At 38.9% G+C, this 27071-nt stretch overlaps 1 protein-coding gene across 4 annotated transcripts in view; it reads right to left on the bottom strand.

Annotated features, from left to right (window-relative positions):
* The window catches only part of LOC100763623 (electrogenic sodium bicarbonate cotransporter 1), a 281927-nt gene that overhangs the window by 52347 nt on the left and 202509 nt on the right, over positions 1-27071 (bottom strand). For all 4 annotated transcript variants that reach the window (XM_035452943.1, XM_035452942.1, XM_035452944.1 and 1 more), the window contains 4 exons: positions 26240-26373; positions 20526-20797; positions 8000-8070; positions 62-253 (listed from right to left, as the gene is read on the bottom strand). In XM_035452943.1, the coding sequence (XP_035308834.1) occupies positions 62-253; positions 8000-8070; positions 20526-20797; positions 26240-26373 (669 nt within the window). The remainder of the gene's footprint in view (positions 1-61; positions 254-7999; positions 8071-20525; positions 20798-26239; positions 26374-27071) is intronic.

Here is a 27071-nt window from a genome sequence, read left to right as displayed (position 1 = left end):
AATGCATTAGTGGTGAGACAGGGCAAATCCCGTGAAAATCATTTAAATCTCAGGTACTTACTGTTGTTGGAAAATAACGACTAGTTTTGAATTTTTTCATAGCCATTGAAGAGGTGTAAGTGCCCAGGAACAGGATGAAGGACATGAGTGTGATATCAGGAACAAAATCACAGTTGTTTCCCACAAGCTTGCCTCCGTATTTCAAACACTCCTTCTTCGACAAATAGGCCCAGTCAAAGGTAGCATTGTGGTACTGAGAATAATAAAACAGGGATTTATTAGTTTTTTAGAAAATACTGGCACATCTAAAGCAGCTTTCCATACTTGATGGGATCTAGAGGGACTGCACTAGAACCGCCTACAAAACAATCTAAAGATAACCACTGGAGAATGTAGTAACCTGATGAGGCCTTACTAGAGTGACAGGGATAAAGAGGCCAGCAATTATGAAAGCCACAGTGAGAGGGATGCAGTGTGGTGTGCAGTTTGCTCTCCCACCTTATAATCAGCCATTTGTTCAACAGCAACAAACCATAAAGTCCTTCTTTCCTGCCAGATTTCCTGTGAGTCAAATGAGATACATTAATATCCTAAACCTCAAAATGTGAGACTTCAGAAATACCACTATTGTTCACAAAGTGCTTATTTGTGTGCACTTGGGGCCATGCTCATCTACCTTATGGTACCAATGCTCTAAAAGTTGTAGGAAGGTAACTAACCCACAAGTAGGTTATTTCTCTTCTTAGTAAACACACCCTAGTGACTGAAGAAATGATGCTATCAAAGTGTGTACACTCTGCGACTTCTCAGTCGCAAACTTAATACAGCATTGAGGTTTTTCTTGTCAACTATAGGTCAGCACTTGAAACACCCAAGAGTGGAATGGCTGTGACACCTTTGCACTCTTCAACTGTGTGAGAGTCCTGTGTTCCCATGATCTCAAGCACATGGGTCAGTTTCATGTGTTCCTGTCCTGTCCTGTTGTCATTCCTGTGCTTCTTTCTGGCAACTTCCCCCATTTTCTGATCTAATACACAACACAAGTTAGTGTCATGGGTAGACCTGTGCACCTGCCTTAGCTCCTATGCAACCACAGCTGGCTGCTTCTCAGCAAACTGCCTTTCATCATCCAACAGCCACATCAACAGTTACTGCCTCAGCTACCTGCTTCTGCTCAAAGAGGGGGCAGCTGTGGAACAGACTGTCTTCGAGAATTCCCCATGGAAACAGGCTGATGCTAAACTCAGCTGAGACATACCTTTGTTCACAATTTTCCTGTCCTGAACTGTTTTTCTTACTGGATTTTTAGGCACCCTCTCAGCTAGTGACACAGAACTGAAATTCCTGCGTTAGAATCTACTTCTAAAGCAGCAGTCACTGGCTTTCTTTACTTACAGGGCAATTACAAGTTAATGGCCTCTAAGTCCCAGGAACTTTTCTAGAATCTAAAGTCTGAAGGAAACCCCTAAGTGATTTGAACAGTTTTCTCACCCTTAGTATTCAACAGTGCAGGGGTGAATGCTCCTCCTCTGCCTGATGGTTTTCTGTGATGAAGTTACTTGGTGGCTCATTCCCTTGTGTAAAATAACCTTTGTGCAGCTATTTCTTATACTTGAGCCTTATTCAATAATTAGCCTTTAAGCATGTTGGTCTTTCTGTACAGAGAATATTTGTTCATACTGTGCAGCAATAGCTGTTTCCTAGACCATCTCTGCTTAAATGAATGTCAATGTGGTTAGTGGAAGTGACTGGGTATCTCATCGAAGAAGATCTCTAACTGCCTCATAACTTACATCTTCTTGGGTTCCAGGCTAAGAGGACATTGTATGACAATGAGAGTTATTTGGAAATACTTGGCAAAGAAGTGTGGAATGGCAAATTTCTGTTATCCTTTAAAGGAAAGAGTTCTATGTTGCATCAAATAAATCAACATCTTTTGCCATTTTAAGAGTTCTCTTGATATCAGTGGTCCAGTCTGGCCAGAAAGGGAGGAGGTTTTCATAGAGCTCAAAAGACAAAATGCCTATCCAAGGTAATAGAATCAACTCAAGATCTTCACTTGAAATATTTTCCTGTTACCTCCAATTGTACACAGTTGAACTGCATAACTGCTTTTATCGAACTCTGCAAGGTGATTAATCATGTCTTTTGTGAGTGTGTGTGTGTGTGTGTGTGTGTGTGTGTGTGTGTGTGTGTGTGTGTGTGTTTTAGATTTCTGCATATGGATACCTTCAGGAGACTAAAGCAACATTTAGAGGTCATAATTGGTAACATATTTCTTTGCTTTAAAATCAGCAAAACTGTGCCCTAATTTCACATCAGTAATATAACATCAGCAGAGTCCTTCTCTATATATATAGTTGGAATTTCCCCAAGGATGTAAGATACACTGGAACAACCCTGAAAGGAATTTTTATCCATTTCCTCACAAAGATTCGGGTTCAGGAGAAAATGGCACGAATACAGATGCAAAGATAGGCAGTTTATCTTCCACCAGTTATTTCAAAATGGCAATGCCAATATTGAAAAAGTGCTAAATGAATCCATTATTGTTGTCTGAAAAAGTTAACCTCCAAACTCCATCTAAGGTCTCACATATAAAAACTTTAGGCAACTAGCATATATCTTAACATAGATAATTTTTCAAAATAAGAAGTTATGGATTTCATAAAACCTAAAGTATAACTGACAGTTCAACTTAATGACCATGGAAAACACATCTCTATGATTTGTGTTATTTCTGCTCTTTTATAGAAGTTGATGTTAAGTGAAGGTTAATTCCTTAAGACTACAGATAGAGTCTACACCATGAAGAAATATATACAGAGCCATGGCTATACCTGAGTCCAAGTCACCATTGTCTGCTGTGGGTTAATTCAGGAGGCTCAGCATCTCATGTCACTGTCTTTTATCTCTTTGTAGGTGTTTCTCACATCTATGGTTTTCATCTTTATGTCTTATGCAACATACTCTCTTGTCTTTAGGAATAGGACACATGGGAGTATAATCTCAAAAATCTCTGACAATTAGAATTCTCACATTATCTCTCTTTTCTTAAGATGCTTATAACTTTGCATAACAGTTATATTGCAGCCCACCCTCAGTAGTTAGAGATATGGAATCCTCGGAAAGATGTCTAATGGGGCTAGGAGAGATGTCAAGATAAGAGACATCAACTGCAATGAGATGACCTGGCGTAATGGCCCAACACAACTACAAGTATTCTGAGTGAAAATGTGCAGAGCATCCAGAGTACCCAATGAGGGAAGTGAGACACCACAAAAGGCTACGCATGGATTACAATGATAGGTGAAAGAAACACAATGGGCTGAAGAGTAAGTGGGAGTGAAAAAGCTGCAATAGCAATTACAGACTTTTTAAAACAAAATACAGCAGCAGAGGGTGTTCTAGAACACAAGAGCATTTGCAAGGTTCTTAAGATGAGTTTCTTAGGGATAGTAAACACAAAAGCTGTTCATGGGGGATTAGACAATAAAACCCACCCAAACTCAACTACTTGTGGAGATGAAAAGGAAAAGGGGGTAGTGAGAAAACAATAAAAAACAGAAAAGTGACCAAGCAGATACTTATTAAGGCCGAGGGCTGGGCAAAATCTGCAAATGATAAATTATACAGCCACAGGACCAAAAAGATGATACACATAGCAGTACAAAAGAAGAAAAGAGCAGAACTTAGTGTAGGCTATGGCAGGCACCAGAGAAGTCCTGTTAACTGAGTGAATAAAGTCCTTCATCAGGCCTGGAGTATATAGCATATCCAAAGGAGAACTGTGCCAGTTTGTCAGCCTTCTGTGCAGAAGATAAAGTTAAAGTTAAAGTTTAGTTTAAAATGACGAGATAAAATACAAGATGCTTAGTTAACATCCAACCTTAACAATGTGCAAGCATTTTTAGTGTAAGCATGTCCTATTCACTATTCAGAACATATACTAAAATTAATTAATATTTGCCTGATATTCAAGTGTAATTGAATATTCCATATTTTGTTTGTCAAATCTGGCAATGCTATTCATTTAATGATAGGCTATTTTGAATAACAACAGCCAGTAGAAAATTGAAAAAAATTCCCACAGGGAATTCGAGAATGCAGTGAACCCAAATACATGGATGGACTAATATAAGCTTTAAGGTAGTAAAAAAGATCAAAGAAAAAGCAACAATGTTTATAAATTTCCTTAGAGAAATAAAATGTTTGCTCTAAAATTACTTAATAATATAAGGTGGTTTAAAAAAAAAAAAAAGCTGTGTAAGTGCATGGTCAGGAGAGCAGATGAGGAGGCCAGCTATTACACTGAGTACAGAGAAGACAACATTTGCACTGAGCCCTGAGAACAGGACTGGTCTTGAAGCACTTTCCTCCTTCAAAGGTAGCAAGAAAAGCAGGACAGCAAAGCTAAGAAATAACAGGGAATGAAACCAACGGATGAGGAAAATGAGCGACAGATTTGGTGTTGTTTCTTTATGTACCAGCAGACACACGGGAAAAAAATGAGACACCATGAGCCGAGATGTTCACTTGGAGACATACAGACCCCTGTGCTAAGAACAATGATGCTCACCTGAAGGAGCTACTTACAAGTGGTCAGATGGGGTAAACTACAGTATGTAAAGGAGTAGTGAGGGGAAACGTTTGTAAAAAGAGAAGCAAGCAGCTGAGAATTTCCAGAAAGAACAATCTCCCGAAGAGATGTCAAATCATTTTTCTGCATCTCATTTTCAAGAGAATTACCCTTCTTATATTAAGTGGCTTTGACAATTCTTAAAAATATGAGGATTTTCTTTTTTTAAAAAAAGTGCACATTATCCCCTTCCCCAAAAGTAGGAAACATGAGTGCTTATCTGAAGTTTTCTATAACAGATTTTAAAAGTAGGAACATGTGTAGCTTTAAACATATTCAAGGACAGGATGGTTTTTACAGCTAACTTTCTCAATGGGAAAAAACCACAAGGATGCCATGTATAAGAACATTAATATGACATTCTGATTCCCATGAAAATGAATGTTAACTCCCTGACTCACCCTGAAGGTACATCAGATCAAACCACTATTGCTGCTATGTCAAACTGTCCAGTAGACTAAGTGACTACAATAGTTCTTAGTCCTATAGGTAACAGACTCTCCAGTATAGACACTGTGAATTCCATTGGGTAGTATAACAGAGTAAGTAAATAATAAAGGTCTACACACTTCTCCTTCAACACACACAGACTGGTAAAATGTGCTCTTTTAGGTATGATTAACAGTGACTATATATATATATATAGTATAGTGTATTATTTATACATACATACATACATACATACATACATACATACATTATAGTTTAACAGAAGTTTCAAGAAGAAGTAGCTGATCTTCTCACTTAGGGCTTTTCCCAACATGGGCAGGCTATATTTGCATAATCTCCAATCTTATTTTTTCATGTACAACATATATTTGAGCTGCAGTTCTTTGTACTCTCATGAAATACTGAAATATAGGGGTTATTCTGCTTGTGACTAAGATTATATCTCTGAAAAGTTGAGATTTTGCTCCCAAACAGACATTCAAAGCAAGCTAGGTAGTTTGTAAAATCAGAGAGTTTAAAATCCACCAGAGATGAGAACATAAAGACATTAAAATAAACTTTGAAATGTTGCAAGTCCCTCATAGTAAAAGAGACCCACTGGGCCCCAAGTGCTGGATTCAGTGTCCTCTGAAAGGAACAAGGCATCTGCCCTCTGAAGACCAGGATGATCTTTCTTCTCTCAGAAAGCTGGGAAGTCAACAAAACTATCCCATAGGGCTTCCTGGGAAACAGGAAATGGTTTATGTCTTGATTGTGACATAGAGCATGCCACTGCAAACTCATCAAAGTGAACTCATCAGAGCCATGTATTAAAGGGATGCCTCTAAGGAACTTAAAATAAGGAGAGAGAAGAATCATGTGCAAGAAGCAAATACTAAGCAATTCATTCAGTCATCTCTCGGGGATACTGATGTTACATTTTGACATTGGAGCTAGAAGCTGGAAGCCATCATATCCTATCTCATTCAGATACAATGTGCCACCAGCTGCACATCCCCTCAGAGCCTTTTCTTTAGCGATTAGGTAGAGAATGTGTTTGCAAGGTAAGAGAAATAACCAGCAAAGTATCAATAGGAAAGGTACCAGAGATGAGGATAAAATAATTACAGCAATAACGGAAAATACCGGAAACACTGCCCTAGTCCTCACGGGGAGCTTTCTTTGGCAGTTCCCATCTGTCTTACTTGCCCTTTCCCCTGAAACATGCCCGCTGCACAGGACAGCATATCTTCAGGTTAATGAGAATGAAGGGGACAGACCTTCCCTCCTCTAACACCTAGGGCCTTAGGAGAGGAAGGCTCACTGGCTAGGGGCAGCATGTCACCTTTACTGCACCTCTCTCATAACTTACTTATGGACCAAAGGGAATGAAGGAAATTCAGTCCTGATGACCATATGGCCCAGGAGAAGTTCAGGGAAGAAGAGGCAGCATACCGCAGCACACAGAGAACTTGTGCCTCTCAGAAGTAATGGCTCATTCTCCCCTAACAGTCACAGTTACTGAGGGAACACGGGCCAGTGGGGGTCAGAATATCTGAGGACAGGAACACTGGCTGTGAGCAGCTGCTCTGCTCAGTGCTGGCTAAGCTGCAGAACTGGCCCCTGCGGTACCTGGGAGGCTAAGAAGCAATGTGAAAGCAAGTGTCTTTAAAATCTTTATTTCAAATGAACGTAGGTTTCTGTCAGCTTCTTTTTAAAACACAAAAAGAATTTTAATTAACATTCTTTAAAACCTAGAAGGAAGCATTTCCTCCTCTATTTTAGGCAAGTTCTTCTGGGTTGGCTGGCAAAAGAACTAAAATCTGAATTCTTCTACAGTGACTTTCAACATGTAGATATATTCCTACACATAAACAGACACACACATGCACAGACATTCACACATACATACACACAGACACAGAGACATACAGATACACACAGTCTCTCTCTCTCTCTCTCTCTCTCTCTCTCTCTCTCTCTCTCTCTCTCTATACACACACACACACACACACACACACACACACACACACACACACACTGCTCATGCACAGTATGAAACATAAAGAAGTAAAGACATGAGGTTTGCAAAGAGTCAGAGAAAATTCTAGAGGTAACTAGAAGTCAAGAAAGCCAGAGAATACAAAACAGAGAAACAGGGTCATGTGAGAACTGCCCAGCAAAGACATGAACAGCATCTCTGAAAAGGATGGCTATGGGCACTCGCTACATAATATCTGCAGAAGTGTTCTGGTCTCCTGAGAGATGGGCACTCTCTCAAAGCAAGGTATTATGTTTTCTGTCTTTGTAACTGGGAGATTGATATTCTTTGGTCAGCTTCCATATTTGGCATAGAAGGAACAATCAGAAGCCTGAGACAGCGCTTTCCCCCATTTTCTCCAATATAAAAGTTTTCTCTCAGCATGTGATCTTCCATGCAAAACAGCTCATTTTTAAAGCTTAGTTCAAGTGCCTTAAAGGTCCTTGGTTACAAGCCATGGGAAAGGACACCATGTGATGGAGACTTGGTCCTTCTAAGTAATGGGGAAAATGTCCTGCTACCGTCACCCTTAGTGAAGGAAGGGCAGCACCATTTGCTCAGCCAGACAAATGCCTAGTTAGACCAGAAACAGACAACATTAGTTCTTGTTTTCCAACATTCTCATAGAATTATAGAAAATGTTTCAAGACCACAATAAATGGGATCTAGCATTAGGTTCTTTAAAAAGGTTTAAAAGTAACGTTATATAGGTGAATGTTGGTTTCACATCTTTTAAAGAAGATGAAAAGCTAACTATGATGATGACAGGTTGGGCTTTTTGTTTTCTTCCCTCTATGGGCAATGGCAATCAAGACAGCTAAAGGGAGACCACATGGCACAATGCATAAATTATAAACTGTGTGGGTAGTTTGAAATAGTAGGTTACTTACCATGTCAGTAGAGGCAACTGTTGGCAGGTCCTCTGGGGCTAGTGTAGTATCATTAGATACTGAGAGATTAACTGTAAGAAAAGAACAATTTTTTGTCTATGAAAAATAAAATACAAACAAACTAAATGCATAATGACCTTATAAAAACACAGAACAGGGCATTGAAAGTTCTGAAGCAACATACAAACACCAGGCAAGGATATATATTGTAACTGTATTCTTCTCACTTTAAGATAAAACAAAGATTGCAGCAGACGTGTATGAAAGATACTTAAGAGATGATATTAAATTTGTTTCTGTTATTTTTAATCAACCACACACTAGTGTTTTACCTGTTTATTTTAGAGGAAAATTAAAAGTTAAAGAAATCTACTTGAGAAGAAAGGATGCTATCTAAAACTTGGGAGCAGTTACTAAAAGTTTAGAATCTTATGTTGGTATTTTTACTATCTATAATTCTATTTCTAGTGCATATTCAGTATACATTTGTCTAATGGAAGAAATGCCTGCCTGTTATTATGGTGATTACCAGCTTCACGTATAGTAAAAATCTCACACTTCAGAGATTCACTGGTTAAGCATTAGGAATTTGTAGTGTAGAAAACTGAACTGTGCATGATAAAGTCTATCTTTGCAAAATGTGTGAAAAAGCACTGAACAATAAAATATAATGAGATATATAATTAAATTTTAAGCTTATTTTCATATAATGAGGCATAATTTATAGATTTAAGATGCACCTTGCTGAAGAATTTATTTATTAAACCAACCTGAACTTTGGAAACATTTCATTAGTATTTTATTTTATGGGTCTGAAAATTAAAATGTAGTATTTTAATTAAAATATTTGATTTTTTATCAGATAGACTCTTTTTCTAAGTGCAAGGGAAGACTTGCACTTTAAACTGTTATACAGAGGACATAATTAATGGCAACATGAAACAATGTCTACTAAGCTTTTATCTGAGAACCATATCATTTAGTCAACATTTGATTTAAAAATTTCTCTTTCGTTTCTCCCCCACTCAATCAAACTCCAGACTTATTTTAGCTCTCTGTGTTTCAGATCTTGTCTACATAAACCTTGAAGGAGAAATGCATGACTGTGTTTGATGATTGATATATAAAATAGGAGATCCATGAGAAGGACACAAAGCACATAGCTATTCACTACTCTTCCCTAGGGTCTACCTAGCCTGAGTCTCAATCACTGGCACTCAAATTATTTATCCACGGTCAGTTAAGAAATCTGGTGAAGAGTGTTTCTCCAAGGGAAATGAATGAGAATAAATACAAACAAAGGAAATGGACAAGGCAAAGAAACTAAAAGAGAGGAAATACATGCCCTGGGTCCTAGTTTGGGTCAACATTATAATCTATTTTGGTCACTGAATGCTGGGCATCGTACAAATATTAGCCAGAAGGTCCTGCCTACTGCAGCCTCCCTAACATGTGCATGTGATATGCTTTCTTATTCTGTTTCATTACAAATCCAAGAGAGTCAAGTAGGCTAAAGAACACTTGACCGACAAGACAAGATTCCTTATTTAAAAAAAAGTAAAGTATTATTAACAAAACTAGGTTTTTAGTAGTTTTTTGTTCTTGAAAAAAGAGCATACAGTATATTTTCTTATAGTATTCAATTTGATCAAAACATGGAGTTAGTATTCAAAAACATTGGATGGGTCTAAAGATTTATCACAGTCGTGAGTGTCTAGCAAGCATGGGGCCCTGGGTTTCAACCTCAGCATTAGTTAAAGAACCAGGTGGGAGGGGTGGAACAGAGTCAGACAATCAGCCATCCAAGGTCATCCTGAGCTATGTAGCAAACATGAGGCCAGTCTGGGCTACAGTAGACTCTGTTTTGAAAATGGGCAATAAATAAATAAATAAATAAATAAATAAATAAATCATCCTAGACCACATCACAGGTAAACTTTCCCATGTGATTTAAGTATTGGTCAAGACTCTGAAACAAACCATGACTCTGCTAAGTTTGCAATCAGAAAGCATCCCCCAAGTTCAGACCTTATTCAAATTTGGCTCTTTTCTTTTTCTATTAGCATTCTAACTTATCAGGATCTAGATAATGATGTTTATGGGCCAAGGATTCAAGGTGGGACAGCACTCACAAATGAACTCACAGTGTCTGGCAGGCAGGCTGCTCTTCCTCAGCTAGGTTTTCAATGCAACTTCACTGGCTTCCTAAATTTCTCTGCATTCCAAATATGGTTAAAGAGTTGGAGAAGGTATTCAAGACTCTAAGTCTGTGAAATAACTATATATCAAAATTAATCCCACTCAATTATATTTCTTTACATTTTCAGTGTTCATCTAAGATAAACTAGAAAAGTACACTGGCCTTAAAAATCCCAGAAGAGCAGTATCTAATAAAGAGGAAGAAGTATATAATACTTTCTCTGCATATATATATATATATATATATATATATATGCACTTCTATAAATATATATTGGCAGGGTTTGGAAGAGTCCATAAATGAGATTAAAAGTAAATTTCTTTAGGCTCACTGATGAGAAAATGATCGATTACAGCTGGGCTCTTGATCTACAAGGGCCATTGGGCACCATTTAGATCCAGACAGAGTATAAACACTTTGGCAACCAATTGCAGACTGATCCATTTATAAGGCATCTGCAATATCCTTAATTAGGATTCTGGAAAGGTCAAAAGAAAAGCCCAGACACACTGCACTCTGTCTTCACTTTCAGCTCGGCTTCAAGGCTCAGGGAAAAGTGCAACTCTCTGCTTTAACAATGTGGCTAATTTAGATTTAGTCAGTCATCACCAAGACAGTCTAGTCTATGCATCCCCACAGGTTTATTGTTTTCCATGAACTGGATTCTCACTTTCTTGGTCCTTCTTCTTACATATCAACGTTTAGCTGATCTTCTGAATGGTGGAATGCATGCTGTTGGAAATAGGTATTTTTAATGTGTCTCTGTCACCTTTCAATCTTAAGCCTGCCTTTCCTTCTTAGTGCTTATGGAAACGTCTAGAAAAAGAATCAGGGGATGGAGTAGCTTCACCTGCAAGAGGGGACATGTGTCAGTGTTGACACATGCACTACACAAGGTAACCCTTTATTCTCCACAGACCTGGTGCCAAGGCTCCTCGTGGCCCTTCTTTGTATACTAGCAGGAGTTACAGCAACAGGAATATATACAAGCTCACTTGAGGCCATGCAGTCAAATGTGAGCAACAACTGGTTACTGGAGAGGGGTCTGGTTATGGTGTGACACAACATTACAGGCAGGGAGGGGCATAGTAGTCCTGGCCTAAATTTCAGCTGTGCTACATTTTGAGCACAGGGCACTAAAACTCCTTCCATTAACCCTTGTCTTGAAGAAGCTACTTCACTATTCCAAGCCACAGATCCTTCATTTGTGGAGCTAGATTTGAATTTGATTACCCTGTAAAGTGACAAAGCAGATTAAATGATGCAACATAGGCAAAACGGTTAGCATGATGCCAGCTTCAGATCACAGCTAAGATTACTACTAACTTGACCTGGAGAAAGCAGAACTTGACCTGGGTGGGGGTATGTCAGTTCCTTCTCCGAGGTGTTTGTTGTGGTTGGTTGGTTGGTTGGTTGGTTGGTTGGTTGGTTGGTTTGGGTCTTTGGGTTGGCCTCGAACTCACAGAGATCCTCCTGCCTCTGCCTCTGAGTTCTGGGATTAAAGGCGTGCGCCATTACTGCCCGGCTCACAAAGGTTTTTGTGATGATCAAATCTACAAATATTGTCCTATTGAAACAGGTTTACTGAAATCCCCTGGTAAATGTCTTCCATTTGGATGGTGATGACTAAATATCAGTCTAATCTGAATCTCGTGGTTACAATAACACAGAGCTGAAAACAAGGAGACTTTTAAGGTTACTCTAGAATTATCAGGCTTCAATGCTTTACTCTACTCTAAGCATTCTCATTGCCTAAAGGAAATCAAGCAAGTGGGAAGCAGACGTAAGATAAAACTGGATCTCCTTGCTCCAGGAGCTTGTCATTGATCCCAGGGCCCTGGATAACTTGATGATACCACCTCTCTTGATAAAGTTGAGTCTGCACTTTAAATGTCTAGGTCAACAAAAGAACAAAAACAGCTTTGTAGGTAACAGCAAAGTGGATCAGGATAATTCTGTGAGAAAGGGGCTACGGGTTACCACTCTCTCAGCCCTAAGTCTAAAAACAAAGTTATATATCTTTTTAAAATTTTTTGTTATTATTGTTTTCATTTTCCTAAGTACTTTTTACCAAACCAATTGGGTGAGATTTCCTATGACTAGCAAGTTAGTTAGTGAGTCACAGATATTCTTCCCACACAAGTTCACCTGAGATGCCAGGCTGTTGGTTAAAGAGCAGAGCTACAGTGGATGTACAAGTGGAATATGTTTAGTCACTGTTTCTACAAAAAATGTCTCCTCCATATCCTCCCATCATCATGTTCCCAATGTGCTGCAGACATTATTCAAGGGAAGTTGTCCAAATACATGTTTTATATAAAGGCAAAGCTAGAGACTATTTCCAGGCCTGGTGACAATGCAAATCCATTCCTTCCCCACTTCCTGTCTCTACAAGCCTCATAGGGAAGCTGCTGAAATACAGGTTAGGACAGTGAAGGCAGACTGAAGTGATGAGTGTTTCAGGCATGTGTGGCTTTCTCAAGAGCCACCATGACTGCGAATGACATCAACTGTGCTAACTGAAGGTCAGTTTCAAGGACAAGCATGAGGAAATTACACTTTTGAGTTTTGCTATTACTTTATGATTTAAACCAACTTCATAAAAAAGGAATGACCTACCATAAAAGGGAAATTGCATTTAATATGGCACTATTCATAAAAGATAAGTTAGGACCACGCTGCATTTCCTCATGTCCGATAACTAGGATTTCTAATTATGAAACTCATATTGACTACCCTGTTGGGCCATAGGACTCACATTGAGCCCAGTAGTTCTTTTCAATGGTGGTAACTTGTTATCATGGTATCCATTTATTAGGCTACGAGAAAAACTATGTATGAAGAAATAATAATGAAATTCTATCATAGTGTCAATTGCCTCAGAGCATTCACATGTCTCTCCATGCTTAAATTAAAAAAGGTAAAGACATGGAAAGCACTGCTAATCCTGTCACTTGGCTTGGTCTTACAGTTTCACACCAGGAGAAAGGCCATCATTGAGAGATTACAGACAGCAATGTGTTGGATGTCTGAAAGAAAATATTCTTCTCTTAATCGCTCATCCATTATTAAGCATGTTCTCTCTGGAACAGTTAGCAACTAATCAATAAAATAGAACCCCTCTGTTAATGACACAGTGTCTGCCCCTGAGGCTATTTTTCTGGCTTTTATAATTTATCATTGTTAGCAGGGCTTCTTTCTTCTCCAGATAAAGGACCAACACCTGGTCAGAAAATGCATTCTGACCTTTTCTAAACTATCAACACAGCCTTGAGCATGCTTCACACATTATGCAAATGAACAGAGGGACTAGAGTACAAATTTATTTCTAAAGTCTGGGTCAAATGAAATTGGACCACCAGCCATTTGAAAATAAGCAACACTATTTATAATATAATAAACATATTACTATAATTAGAATGCACTGTTGAAAATTTTTCAACAAAAAATACAGTGTGTATGCATTCTACATCATTACAGGGGACATAATTCTTAGAAATGGATAAAGCAGACTCCCAGTACATCTCTGATGATGGACAAAGAAGAAAGAGGCTAGGGGAGAAGTAAAGGTGAGTTTAAGGAAATATGTTCATGTTTTGTTTCCAATGTAAAAAGTCCTAGCACTCATATTTCTGGATGAATTACATAAATTCCCTTGTGATGAATTGAACACCTTCCTCGTAACTCTTGAAAGCCTTTTGCTTCATGAGTATGGATATAGTACACAATATCCTTAAGGTTTGGACTCAGTGGAACAGTAATAAACAATCTACATGTGCTGAACTAAATCTATTTTTCTTCCCTGAGACACAGGTGCACGTGTTTCCTGATTGTCTATAATAGCACACTGGTTATTAATGACTCTTCAGGCTCAGCTTGCAGTAAAAGCTTAATGGGGAAAAAAGGAAATGTGTAAACCTCTCTAAAGAATACTACAAGATTAGACTGAATGGGCTTGTCTTCTAAGACAATGAGAAGTATGGAAAAAAAAGAGAGAAAATTTTGATGTAGTGTTGACTGGTGCCAAGTAGTTATATAAACATTATGCCATTTAATGGTAATAATAAAACTTAATCACAATATGAATGCAGTTCACAGATTATGGGGCAAAGGGCTTCATTAATTAGTCTATCTAATGTGGCCATACTGCTAGGTGCTTGGGAGACAGAGACATGTGGATCTCCCAGTTCAGGGCCAGCCTAGTCTATAAAGAGAGGTCCAGGGCAGCTAGGGCTACACAGAGAAATCCTGTCTCTTAAGAAAAAAATTTAAATCTCAGAAAATATATTTTTAAAATGAAAAGGAGTTTGAACAGAGGTACCCTGTGTGGGTAAACAGCACTGCTCCCAGAAGATCTAGATTATTCAACAAAAAATCTCAATGTTAGACATGAATTATTGTCATACAAGTTCTTTGTCAGAGAGGCCACAAAGGCAAACAAACAACACAGGCTATTGCCATTGCTCTTGGTTGCCCATAACTAGATTCTAAGAGCTCATTTCTGAAGACATTGAAGGACATAGAGAAAGCAGTATAGAAATAATGGGAAATTCTCTCCATGCTGGATTTTACTGGGAGATGCTATGCAGGCTGGGGAGATCAGACATCAATGATCTCACCCAGGACTGAACCCTGCATGTTACTATATGATGCATCAGGAAAGATATGCTCACTAAGGCAATAGTGGCATGACTGTTACTGGGAATGACCAAGTGCTTACTGATTGGGTTTGAAGCCTATCTCCATAGGAAGGTCATGCTGGTCAAAAACCCTTGGCTGGGGAAGTCACAGGAACCAGAGGGAAAACCTACTGTTACTGTTTTGCTAAACAGTCTTATTGTCAAACTTCTTCCTAAATATTTATGTCTATACCCATAGATTAGTACTATTCTCCCCTTGGTCAGAGAAGCTTCTTTGTATAATGGGCACTATTTAATAGGGGACTCATCACTGGTCAAAGTACTGAGAACCAGTGACTGTGAATGCTCAGCTGCAAATGGGATATGTATGCTTCCCTGCTGATACTGTTCTTCTCCAAGGGAAACACTTCAGAAGAGAAAAATGGAAAGAACGGAAGAACTTGAGGATGGGCAGGAGTCCTCTGAAATGTCTACTGGGCATGCTATCACTGACACATATATCAGTTTATAGCAGCTGTGGTTGCCTGCACAAGACTAAGTCAGTCAGATAAGGAAGGAGCTCACAAGCCCCAAGCCATAGCTGAGGAGCTATTGGTAGTAGCTGGCTGCTGAGAGTCCATTCTCTTCTAGGATATGAACACTGATAGGCTGACAACACTCCAGTAGATGGCTCTATAAACACGCATATGTGGGCAGCATTGATTGAACTCAGTAGGGTATATTCTCTAAATAAATAAATGAATGAATAAGGACAAGAAGTGGCCAAAGGGACTAAGTGGAGACTCTCACAGGAGTTGGGGCAGGGAAGTGTGTGGATATGATCAAAATGCATTTTATACATGTATGACGAAATTCTCAAAAAATAAAGAATAACACACGTCTGAAACACTAAATAAAATGAAGACACTTCAAAGGCTATATTATGGCCATGAGTACAGTCCTCTTAGCGATGTACAGTTCTCTTAGTGATGAGGGAACCCTATTTCCATTTCTGCAAAATCTTCTCAGTTTGCAGGATCACGGCTCCATCTGTGCAGTTGCTGGCTTGTTGCTGCATATTGCCCCAGTGTTGAAAAACAAGCCATCCGCCAGTTTAAATATTATTGACTCATTGACTGAATTCTTTTACTAACAGGGCATGTTGTGATGAAAGACCAGCCTTTTGTTGTTCTTAGAGCACTTACTTGAGCTGTACGTGCAACTCTCCCTAGCACCTTTTCATTTTGTTCTTCAGAAGTAATACATTTATGATCAGGCTTTGCAGTTTGCTATCATAGCTACAAAGATTGTAGGAGAGAGTTGCATAGGAACTATACAGTCATTAACCTTTTTTCTTCTTTTTTTTTAAATTGGGGTATTACTGTGTAGTTCTGGCTGTCCTGAAGTCAGTATATAGACCAGACTGGCCCTGAATGCACAGAAATCCACTGCCTGTACCTCCCAAGTGCAGAGATGAAACGGATTAAAGGGCATGTGCCACCATATCCAACCTACAGTCATTAACTTTATAGAGCTTTGAAAATATGAAATTGTTAACAAAAATGCAAATATCCTATGATGGTTTGAACAAGAATGGCCCCCATAGGCTTACATATTTGAATGCTTAGTCAGGAGATGGCACTACTTGAAAAGGATTAAGAGGTGTGGCCTTGTAAGAGGAAATGTAGAGCCTACTGGAGATAGGCCTAGAGGTTTCAAAAGCTCATGTAAAGCCCAAAATCTCTCTCTTGGGTTACACATCAGGATTCATCTCTTAACTACTTCTTCAGCACCATGCCTGCCTACTGCCAAGCTTCCTGCCATGATGATAATGGACTAAACCTCTGAAACTCTAAGCAAGCCTTCAATCAAATGCTTTCTTTATGAGAGTTGCCTTTGTCTCTTCATAGCAATAGGACAGTGACTAAGACATATCTATATTTCCTTCCTTTCCAAACCAAAAGCAATTTTCAACACCCCAGGCTTAGAAATTCATCAGTTCTTGTATACATTTCATGAATGCCATTACCTGGACCACTACTAAAATAAGAGCAACCATCAGTGTGGATGCAGAATAGACCAATGGCCCAATGGTGTACTATTAGAAGGAAAAATTATACATGCAAGCATCTTTGTGCTGAAACTCACACTAAAGGTTAAATTGTGGTGAATAATAATAAAACAGGTAGCATTTAATTACTCATTGCACATTTTACCTTTAAAACAATTCCTTTATTGGGGTTGGGGGCTGAGACAAGGCTGACACTAGATAGCCCAAGCTAGCTTGGAACTTGAAATCCTCTTGCCTCAGCCTCCCAAATTCTGCATTACAGAAATATACCACCATACCATCAGATGGTATGTGCTATTATTTTGGTTTTGGGTTTTTTTTTTTTTTTTTTTTTTTTGGTTTTTCGAGACAGGATTTCTCTGTGTAGCTTTGGAGCCTATCCTGGTACTCACTCTGCCTCCCGAGTGCTGGGATTAAAGGTGTGTGCCACTAATGCCTGGCAGTATGTACTATTATTCACATCTTATAGAACAGAAAGCTGATGACAAGCTGCCTGGGGAGAGTGAACTTGCTCCAGTCATATATTTGGCATCATTCAACAGTACTGAAAGATCTACACTGGTACCAACTAGAGGGAGTGGGAATTGGTGTCCCGAGAGCAATCCAGGACTGATGCTTCACACAGCCTAAGGAGCACAGATCAAAAGGAAGCTATAACCCTGCTTCCTGTACTTACACTGCATATGTGAAGCTGGCTCAGTCCTCAGTGCCACATTTTCATAAAAAAAAATCCCTGCTGGCAGGAAAAACTTCATGGAAAACCCCTTGCCATCTCTCTCCTTCCCTTCCCCTCTCTCTCCATCTGTCTCTCTGTCTCTCACTCCCTATCTCTGTCTCTCTCTCTCTCAACTTGAACACACTCAGTGATGCTTTCCTCAGTCCAGTAATAATTTGTCTGCCAGCATCCAATTAAAAGAAATGAATGGAAGTTTCCATTAGCCATAGGCAGGATGCGGCCAACACCAGATCTATCTTTTTGTGTTTGTGACAGGTATGCAGACAAACCTCTAAGTCAGCTACACAAACACCTCAAACCACAAAACAGCTGAGTGGTAATTATTTTCCTTTAGATAACCTTGTTGAATAATTACTCATATTTGTGTAACAAGTCACTGTACAGACTTTTGCATAAATACACAAACATATATATGAATGTATATGCACATAAATAAATAGGAAGTTCAAAATCATCAATGTTTGTGAGTTTCTTTCCCTTACTTCCTTCTTTCCTTTCTTTTCCTTCTTTCTTTCTTCCTTCCTTTCTTCCTTTCTTTCTCCCAGTATTGGGGATTGAACCCAAGGCCATGCATATACCAAGCAAGCATTTGACCTACTGAGCTATGTCCCAAGCTAGTATTTTCACTGTCCAGACTTCTCTCAACCCCAGAATGATGGCCTCCATCCATAGGTTTTAGACATTCTCTCTCCAAGAAGAACTCCACATAGCTGCATTTCTCTGGTGGGGGACAGGTGTAATTATTTTAATACCTACAACAATACAAGCTGGTTTGGGGCTTTGGTTTTGAGGCAGATTCTCACTCTGTAGTTCAGGCCATCATGAACTATATAACCCAGAATGGCAATGAACTTGTGGAAACCCTTCTGCCTCAACCTCTTGAGTTCTGGGATTACAGGCTGTGATGGCTATTCTTGGTTGTCAATTTGACTATATCTAGAATTAACTAAAATTCAAATGGTTGGGCATACCTGTGATTTTCCTTAATTAAGTCATTTTATGTGGGAAGGTCCACATTTAATCCATATCTTCTGAAATGGGAAGATCCATAGTTAATCTGGGCCACACCTTCTGGTGGCAGCCTCTATAAAGGACATGGAAAAAGGAAGGTCTTGCTTTTTGCCTGTTTGCCCCTGATCTCACTGCCAAGTTCATTCCCTCACTGGCATCTGAGCCTACTTCTTAGGGATTTCAGGGTTTGGTGAAGACGAGCTGAGACACCACTGGATTTGTGGACTTTCCATTGGTAGACAGTCATTGTTGGACTAGATGGGCCATTATAATAAAGCTCCCCCCCTCTCTCATTATAATATAATGAATATATGCCTGTTCTGTTTCTCTAGAGAACCCTAGGTAATGCAAGGCATACACCATCATGTCCCACACAAGTCACATTTTAATGTGTGGGTTATTTGTACATTACCACCTCTGCTCTATGCATGTTCATCTGAATATTGAAATCTCAATCTCACATTTCTCTGCCATGCTCTTAAAAGTATGGTCTTAACGTTAATATCTATTTATTATCCTTAACCTAGACAAGAAGACTTGTGGGTGTGATACCCAGTGTTCTCATCAGCATCGTAACTAAGTAACCCGTGAGATGCTCCTCTCTTCATTCACCACCTAGATAGAAATCGGTGTCCCCAGTGTCTCTGTCCCCTCTACCTCTAGAGAGAGGGGGATGAATTATAACCCCAGCATATCTGGGAGTAATATCACACAGCCTCTCATAAGCTCAAAAAAAGTCTTTAACTTTTATACCATATTCACTTTGTATCTGGTCTATCATGTAATCACATTTACTTACCATAAATATGAAAAGGCTTAGCCTCAGAATCCAGAAGTGAAAGTGGATATTCCATAAATATATTTCACATGCCCTGGGCTTATCTCATCCCAGGATTCTGCTGGACTCAATCCACTAGGCCTTACTCAAAAACTGTGAAATGCCTATTAATTTTTATTTTAGGGAATACCATCCTATAGTTACTTGTACATCACTGCATCCACAATACTCATCACTAAATTTTATAATGCAAACACCTACTCCTCACTCTATTATAGCAAACACAGAGTAACTTGCTCAGAATAAGCCCTTTTCCATAAACCTTGTGTCCTATAAGTCAACACTTAACTATTCTAAAAATATCTTAATGACTTTGAACACATTTTTATTAAAAAATTGATAATGACTTAAGTTTGGATTGAGAGATACTAAATGAATAAGATATGCAATCACATTCTCCACTCAAATGTTGCTGTGCTCTCTCCTGACTTCATGATATAAATCTTCTACTAGTATATTATATATTATTGTGTATGTATGTTCACATAGCTATCTGCCTTCCTTCTTTCTTAGCATATCTTCCTTACCAACATTGCACAGCCGGGTTAAACCAAAAGGTCCCACTTACCCATTAGAGGCATCCAATCTTAACTTCCTTTGTTTAATTTCATGATTTAACTCATAAAAACTGAATTGGCATTTTTCCTTCTATAGTTTAAGATAATCTACTTAAACATCATTTAAAAGAAGAGATTTTCCTAGCAATCAAGAAACAATAAAATGTGAAGTAGAATCCAGAGGATAGGGTTCCCCCGCTCTTTAGATTCATCCTATACATGCCGGTGCCTCCCCCAATTACCTCATAAAACTAAGAATAAAAGACACATCACTTCCTTGTTTGAGGTGATCAAAAAGTACTAAGCTGGCTATGTTCCCATCACGGTGCCCCTGATGTCATTTCCTCATTGAATAGCATGCTGCAGATACATCAGATGTCAAATTCAGTACTATGGTTCCTCAGAGAACACCGGGTAAGGTCCTTTGGAAGGAGCATAAGCTCATCCCTTCCTGCTCAGAGGGTAAGTGCAAGCATGATACAAGGTTTCCTCACCTGGGTCGGGCGGCAGGCAAGCGCAGGAGAACTGTGTGTTGTACCCCACTTTGAAGTTGGAGTTGATAGGATAGTAATCCGCTAGCTTGATCATCTTCTTGAAAGCATCATAGATGAAGATGAAGCTGATCAGAGAGGAGAAACCTTCTTCCGTGAAACGAGTGAAGTACTGGACCAGGAAGCTGGCATCAGTGGCCACCAGAATGAGACACAAGAAGGCCGACCACAGGCCGATCCAAAGACGAAACTCCAAGTAGTCAAAATTATGGTCCCTGGAAAGAAAAACAAAAAGCATAACAGATATTTTAGCTATCCCACCAGGAAACAAGCAGAATCTAAAAAAAAAAAAAAAAATCACTGAAATACCTATAGAATGGTTACTAAAAGATCACTTTCAGACACTGCATATAAAGCTCAATTTTATCCAGGAAATATTAAGCTTAAAGATTTGGTTTTATGATATTATTATGCTATCTTTAGGAATTACTCTAAAAGGTTTTTTTTTTTTTTTGAGGGGTGGGGATCAGCTCTTAGAAAGTTCATTTAATGTTAGTGTGTATAACTCACTAATTTTCTCTTTCAAAAAAATAACTTCTGAGGTAGAAGCTTCCTCCTTGCTAGCTGGCTTTCATAGATCCAAAGGGTAACTATGAAGGCTTCTGGGAAAGAAACAGTAGCCATGCCTTCACCCAGCTTTGAACCCCATGAGCTACAAACTGCTGTGCACCAGTGGCCTGACTGTGCCAGAGGAAACCAATTACTCTGATTGGATTAGAGGCCTGTTGTACCAAAGGAACCCCATGGCTAGTACCAGAAATCTGCTAGACACCCATAGCTGGGGAGGTCACAGACCCTAGACAGGAACTTAATATTGTTGTTTAGTTAACCAGATACAGTGTAAAAATACCTACTAAACATTTATGTTTATAGACAAATGTTGTCCTCACTTTAATCAGAAAATCAATCCCCTCTTTCCGGTGAATGACAGTGAAACTGGAGACTCATGAATTCTCAAGATGCTGATAATATTTGATAATTAACTGGTCAGTCCTATATAGATATTTATAACATCTTTGCAAGGCTGAAGGAGTACTGCAACAAAGTGGTCACAGAATATATGAGATTGAGGATATCTGTGCCATCTTCTGGGGAAGACAAAAATTACAATCACAGATTAGCACTACTTGTGTTTATTGCACTAGGTCTATATAAAAATAAAAACAAAACAGCCATGAATTGGTGGGGCACAATTTCAAGGATCCCTGTAACTTATGAATGATCTATTAGCTATAGGCAGATTCTGGGAGATACCTACCCATTGGCAAACTCACCAGATTTCAATGATTATAGCAAGCATGGTCACACAAAGCACCCTAGTTGAACTAGCTGGGTCACAAAACATTGAAAGGGTTATCAATCTGGAAAGGGACTTCCAGGGATAAGAAAAGGGTTCATAGGGAAGGAGGGGAGATAAGAAATGATAGGAGATAAGAAATAACCACAATGCATGTATGAAATTGTTAAAGAATAAGCTTAAATTTTTTTTAAAGTTTTTTAATGTATTCATGGAGTGTACAGAGTATTTAGAAAGCACTGATACCAGATATGTATGGGGCAATGTGACTTTTACCAATGAATGATGACAACACTAACATCAATATGTTCTATGCACTCAACTTCGGACTGCCTTCTACTAAGGGAGACAAAATAATAAAGGCAATTACATTATAACATGCTGAATGATAGTGTCATGAGGGAAAAGGATACGTAATTTTGGGAGGGGATGAAGTTGCAGACAGGAAATCTAGGTATTTGAGAATACCTATGAAGAAACTTTCTTAACTGAATAGGGAAAGGCAGGTCAGAAAGCAGAAGAAGAGTTTAAAAGATCTGTGGTATGAGGCATTCTGTAATGTGCACTGTGGATGGAGCATAACCAACAAGAGGAGGCAGAGGAGATACGGGCTGTTATCAGATCAAGACTGCCTTGCCATGATGCAGCCAAACACTACAGCTTCTCATTTGAGTGCCCACATAGAGGATATCTTTATACTATAACTAGTTATGTCTACCTTGTTCTGCCTGGGCTTGTTCCATAGAAGACTTAGAATAGGCCATCACCATCTAACTAGGCTACTGTCTTACAATTCCCTTCCCATTTCTTCTAAGTTAAGATCAATAGATAATGATGGGTCAAGTATTGATATTTTATGTTTATCTTACAATTATGTGGAGAGTGGATGTTTTTTTTCCTTTTTATTCAAATTAGAAACAATCTTATTTTACATATCAATCCCAGTTCCTTCCCCCTCCCATCCTCCCATGCTTCCTACCGCACCCCCATCCCATCCCTCTTCTGTTCTCCAACGAGGGTGAGGCCTTCCATGGGGGAATCATCAAAATTTGTCATGTCATTTGAGGCCGGCCCTAGGTCCTCCCCTGTGTGTCTAGGCTGAGAGAGTATGAAAGTGGGTGTTTTTTTTTTAATGATTATTAACTCGTAATTTATTAATGTGGATTAATACTTCTGTATACTGTGAAGACGTGTTGCTCTCATTGTTAATAAAAAGCTGATTGGCCAATGGCTAGGCAGGATAAGGTTAGGTGGAAGAACCAGACCTAGAGAATGCTGGAAAAAAGGAGGAGGAGGAGTCTGAGGAGACACCATGAGATACAGAATGGGCAGGATGGGAAATATATACATGAGATAAATGAGCCTCAGGACAGCACATGGATTAATAGAAATGGGTTAATTTAAGTTATAAGCACTAGCTAACAACAAGCCTAAGCTATAGGCCAAGCATTCATAATATTAATTCCCTATGTGGTAATTTGGGGAGCACCTAGCAGCACTGAAAAGTCTGCCTACCAATGGTATCCAAACATCTGGCACCTATATCCACATAAGACCTAAGAAACCTTTAAAAAGATTCTAAACACACAAAAACGTAGCCATGTCTCTCATGTGGGCCATGGTACAGAGATGCATCTCTCAGTCGCTGTCTGCATGCTTGAGTTGCCAGTGCGAGCACCACCAAAGCAAGCCCTACTGACATGCCATGAACTAAACTGCATGGCAGGTTTAAGTTTAGCTCATGAAGATACAAAAGATTACAGATATGCAGTAAAGACACATCCAGATTGGGGGGGGGGCTTAAATGGGTTACAGTATCTTTAAAAATGTACATAGGCTTAGGAGAGAAAAGAGAAATGCTATAGAGTATCATGGAAAAAATAATTTAAAAATAATTAAGTCAAGGTAGTTTTGTGAGAATGATTCAAATGAGATCACTCATAAAAACAATGCCAATGTTACAAACCCACACACAACCTTAAAAATTTCAAGAAGAAACCAAAAAAATGAGAATCTGTGAAGCATATCAAGTTGTGATGTGTGATAACTATCCCTGATCTTGCCAAAGAAGGACTCACCTACACACCTGAAAGGGAAAATTATGCTGGGGAAAAACTGGGTAAGATGAACTAATGACTGCCTAACTAAATAGCCATGCTGACTCTTTAGTGCAGTGAAGAGGAAAGTGAAGGAGCCAGTGGCAATTGCAACACAGTACTTCCAAGACATACTGAGAAGCTTTTCTTCACAGAACAGCTCATAAGCCTGGTAGTGGGTCACACTGGCCTTAGGAAACAGTGAGCCACGAGGAAACACTAGCATTACTGCTCTAACAGAAGCAGATGAACAAATTCACAGCATCATAAATAAAAGTACCATTTGTCCACAATCGGCAGTGTTGACTTTAAGGCAGTTTTGCAAATGTTTCTCATTGCTTTACAACTGTTTTCAAATAAATTGCTTGAGACTATGTAACAGTACCAATTATGATGAAACAGACGGGAAAGTGAGAAGGGAACTTACTCGGTGGAAGGAAATACTCTGTAGCCTACAGTAATTAAAACAAACCAAGACACACAAACATTTTCTGTAGATTCAGACTCTGATCACATCTCATCCAATAAATCTCGTTGTAAGGGTCTGCCTGTTTGTTCCTGTTTATAGCGCACGCTTGTTTAATCTTCCCATGAAGCCTTTCTTGTCTCACAAAATGTTTTCTTAAACATATAAAAACTGTTTGACTCTCTCTGTAAACTGACGTGAATAAGATTCTTTCCAAGTCCTCAGAATTATGGTGGAGGAGGAATCTGTAATAATGATCTACAGAAAAGTCATCATTTTATTTACATATTGCAACTCCAAGGCCTCAGAAGGCTTTCCCTGTTGTTATCCACCAGGTTTTTTTTTTTTTTTTAGTTTCAAACCCTCACTTGTCTCATGTAACTTATGATACTTTTCAATGACACACACAGTTTCAAACATCATGTGAGAGTTTTTAAGGATTACTGTTTATGACATATACCCCTTGAGGATATGGGTTTATACACTTGATCTCCAGCTGATAGCATTATTTAGGAAGATTAAAGAAGTTATCAGAAGGTGGAGGAAGTTAAACCCCAGAAGTGTTCTTTGAGGTTGTATAGCCTGGCCCCATTTCCTGTTCTCTCTCTCTCTGCTTCTTGAGAGGAGGTGCTCCTCATACTCCTTTGCCATGCTTTGCCTGCCTGTGATGGAGTGTATCCCCTATAAGCCAACATGTACCCTTTTTCCCCTAAGTTGCATCCTAGAACAGCAACACAAAAGTAACTAATGCAGGTGCTGTGTAGACACTGGCTATTCTAAAATCTTGCAACACATTACAATACAAAATAAGGGAATTCTACAAAGGAATACTCACAAAACTTAACAAACTGTCATCTAAGGACAAGCTCATCCTGAAAAGGCAATTCTGTCTTAGAAATATTTCAGGAACAGCAGGAAGAGATAAGAATATCCGATTTTACTTTGAACTCATTCACATGCTAAAATAACAATTTAAATAATTGTCTTATCTTAATATCCCCCAACTTAAAAAGATGCATTATCTTCTAAAAAAAAAAAAATTAGTGTCACTATTATTTACCTGTGTACTGGAAGCTATCTACAGTGAAGAACACAGGAACTGGAGTTAGGAACCATGCATTAACAACAAGGCATTTGGTTTCTTCACTGTTTCAGTCTCATGGCAGAAAAGGGCATTTTTAAGTGTGATCCGAGAAAAACAAAATAAACAGGCTATTTACGAAAGCCTGTCTCTCCCTCCTCCTAAAATGGCAATGTGGAGGCACTCGGAGCTAACTAGAGCAGGAAGCCATTATCAATCTCGGGCTTGTAAAGGTCAGACAAGGAATGGAGTTACAAGAGACTGGTGAGCTAAAACTAGGCTAGACAGGCTACCTGACAGGGGCTAGTGTCAGAAAGCAAGCCAAACTGCTGTGCTGAAAGCAGGAAAAGATGGGAAAAAGTGACATACTGAAACTCTGATCCCTCTTCATTATCTAAACCAGCAGGAAGCCCTAGAGGGCAAAGAATCTGGGGCTTGAAGTCCTTGGGAGTGAGCCCTCAGGACAAGTAACAAAGCAATAAGGAAGAGAATTACTGGGGAAGGAATAAACAGAAAGCACAACAGATGGACCTATAAAAATGAGTGTCAACTAAGCTCTGGACAACTTAATCATGAAGCACTTCTCACTTCCAATTCTTACCATTCTAGTATTTTGGCGGATTCTTGGATCGAATTCATTACTATTCTGTGCTTTATACAGATGGAACAACATACAAGAGCAAATAACTAGACAGATAGACAGACATATATACATACTTGCTGAAATTAAACAGAAGCCTTTCAAATACCAAAACAGGTCCTGTGCTGCTCAAAATGGTGAGAGGTTGACCAGCAAAAAGGCAAAAGATGGCTCCAGAGACAGCAGTACCCAGGAAACTCTCCAACACACCCTAAAAGAAAGAACATGCAGTTGGTAAAGCAAAACAAAGCCAAACACATTTCTTTTCTTCCTATTGGTGATGTCAGCTGAAAAATGAAGATGTGTATATTATAAGGGGCTCCCTCACAAACAAAACAAGAACAAAGGCTTATCCAATTTCAGATACCACCACAGTTCTTTTCACATACATAAAATTAATCTTCCCTATTCCAAAGGTTAATTGTTCTACAAAACTGCAATGACTTAGACAACTGGTATACAGGAGGCAATGGCATTTCTGACTGCTACTTAAAAACATATGGAAGGCTTGGTCAATAAAACTCATCTTCTGTAAATCCACCAAACAGAAGAATTGATTTAGTTTTTAAAAATCTATTAATTGGACCTAGCTATAATTTTAACACAAAGTCTTTTTTTTTCCTAATAGAGAAGATTTGAAGGGGAGATGAGAACAAAGGAAGTGAAAATAGTGATGCAGTTTTAAAAATTATTTTATCTGTTTTTAAATTTCATACATGTATACAATGCATTTTAATTATATCCACTCCTGCTCACCATACGGAATCACTCTTGGACATCACCTTTCATATCCACCCCCAATTTAATATCCCCTTCTTTACTTTCTTCATAAGCCACTGAGTCCAGTAAGTTGCGCATGCACGAGTGAGTAAAGGGCCATCCACTGGAACATGAACAACCTAGGAGAGG

Source organism: Cricetulus griseus (genome assembly GCF_003668045.3).
Source record: "Cricetulus griseus strain 17A/GY chromosome 1 unlocalized genomic scaffold, alternate assembly CriGri-PICRH-1.0 chr1_1, whole genome shotgun sequence".
NCBI classification, from domain to species: Eukaryota; Metazoa; Chordata; class Mammalia; order Rodentia; family Cricetidae; genus Cricetulus; species Cricetulus griseus.
Note: the sequence above shows the minus strand (reverse complement) of the source record. Positions and strands in the feature narration are given on the sequence as shown.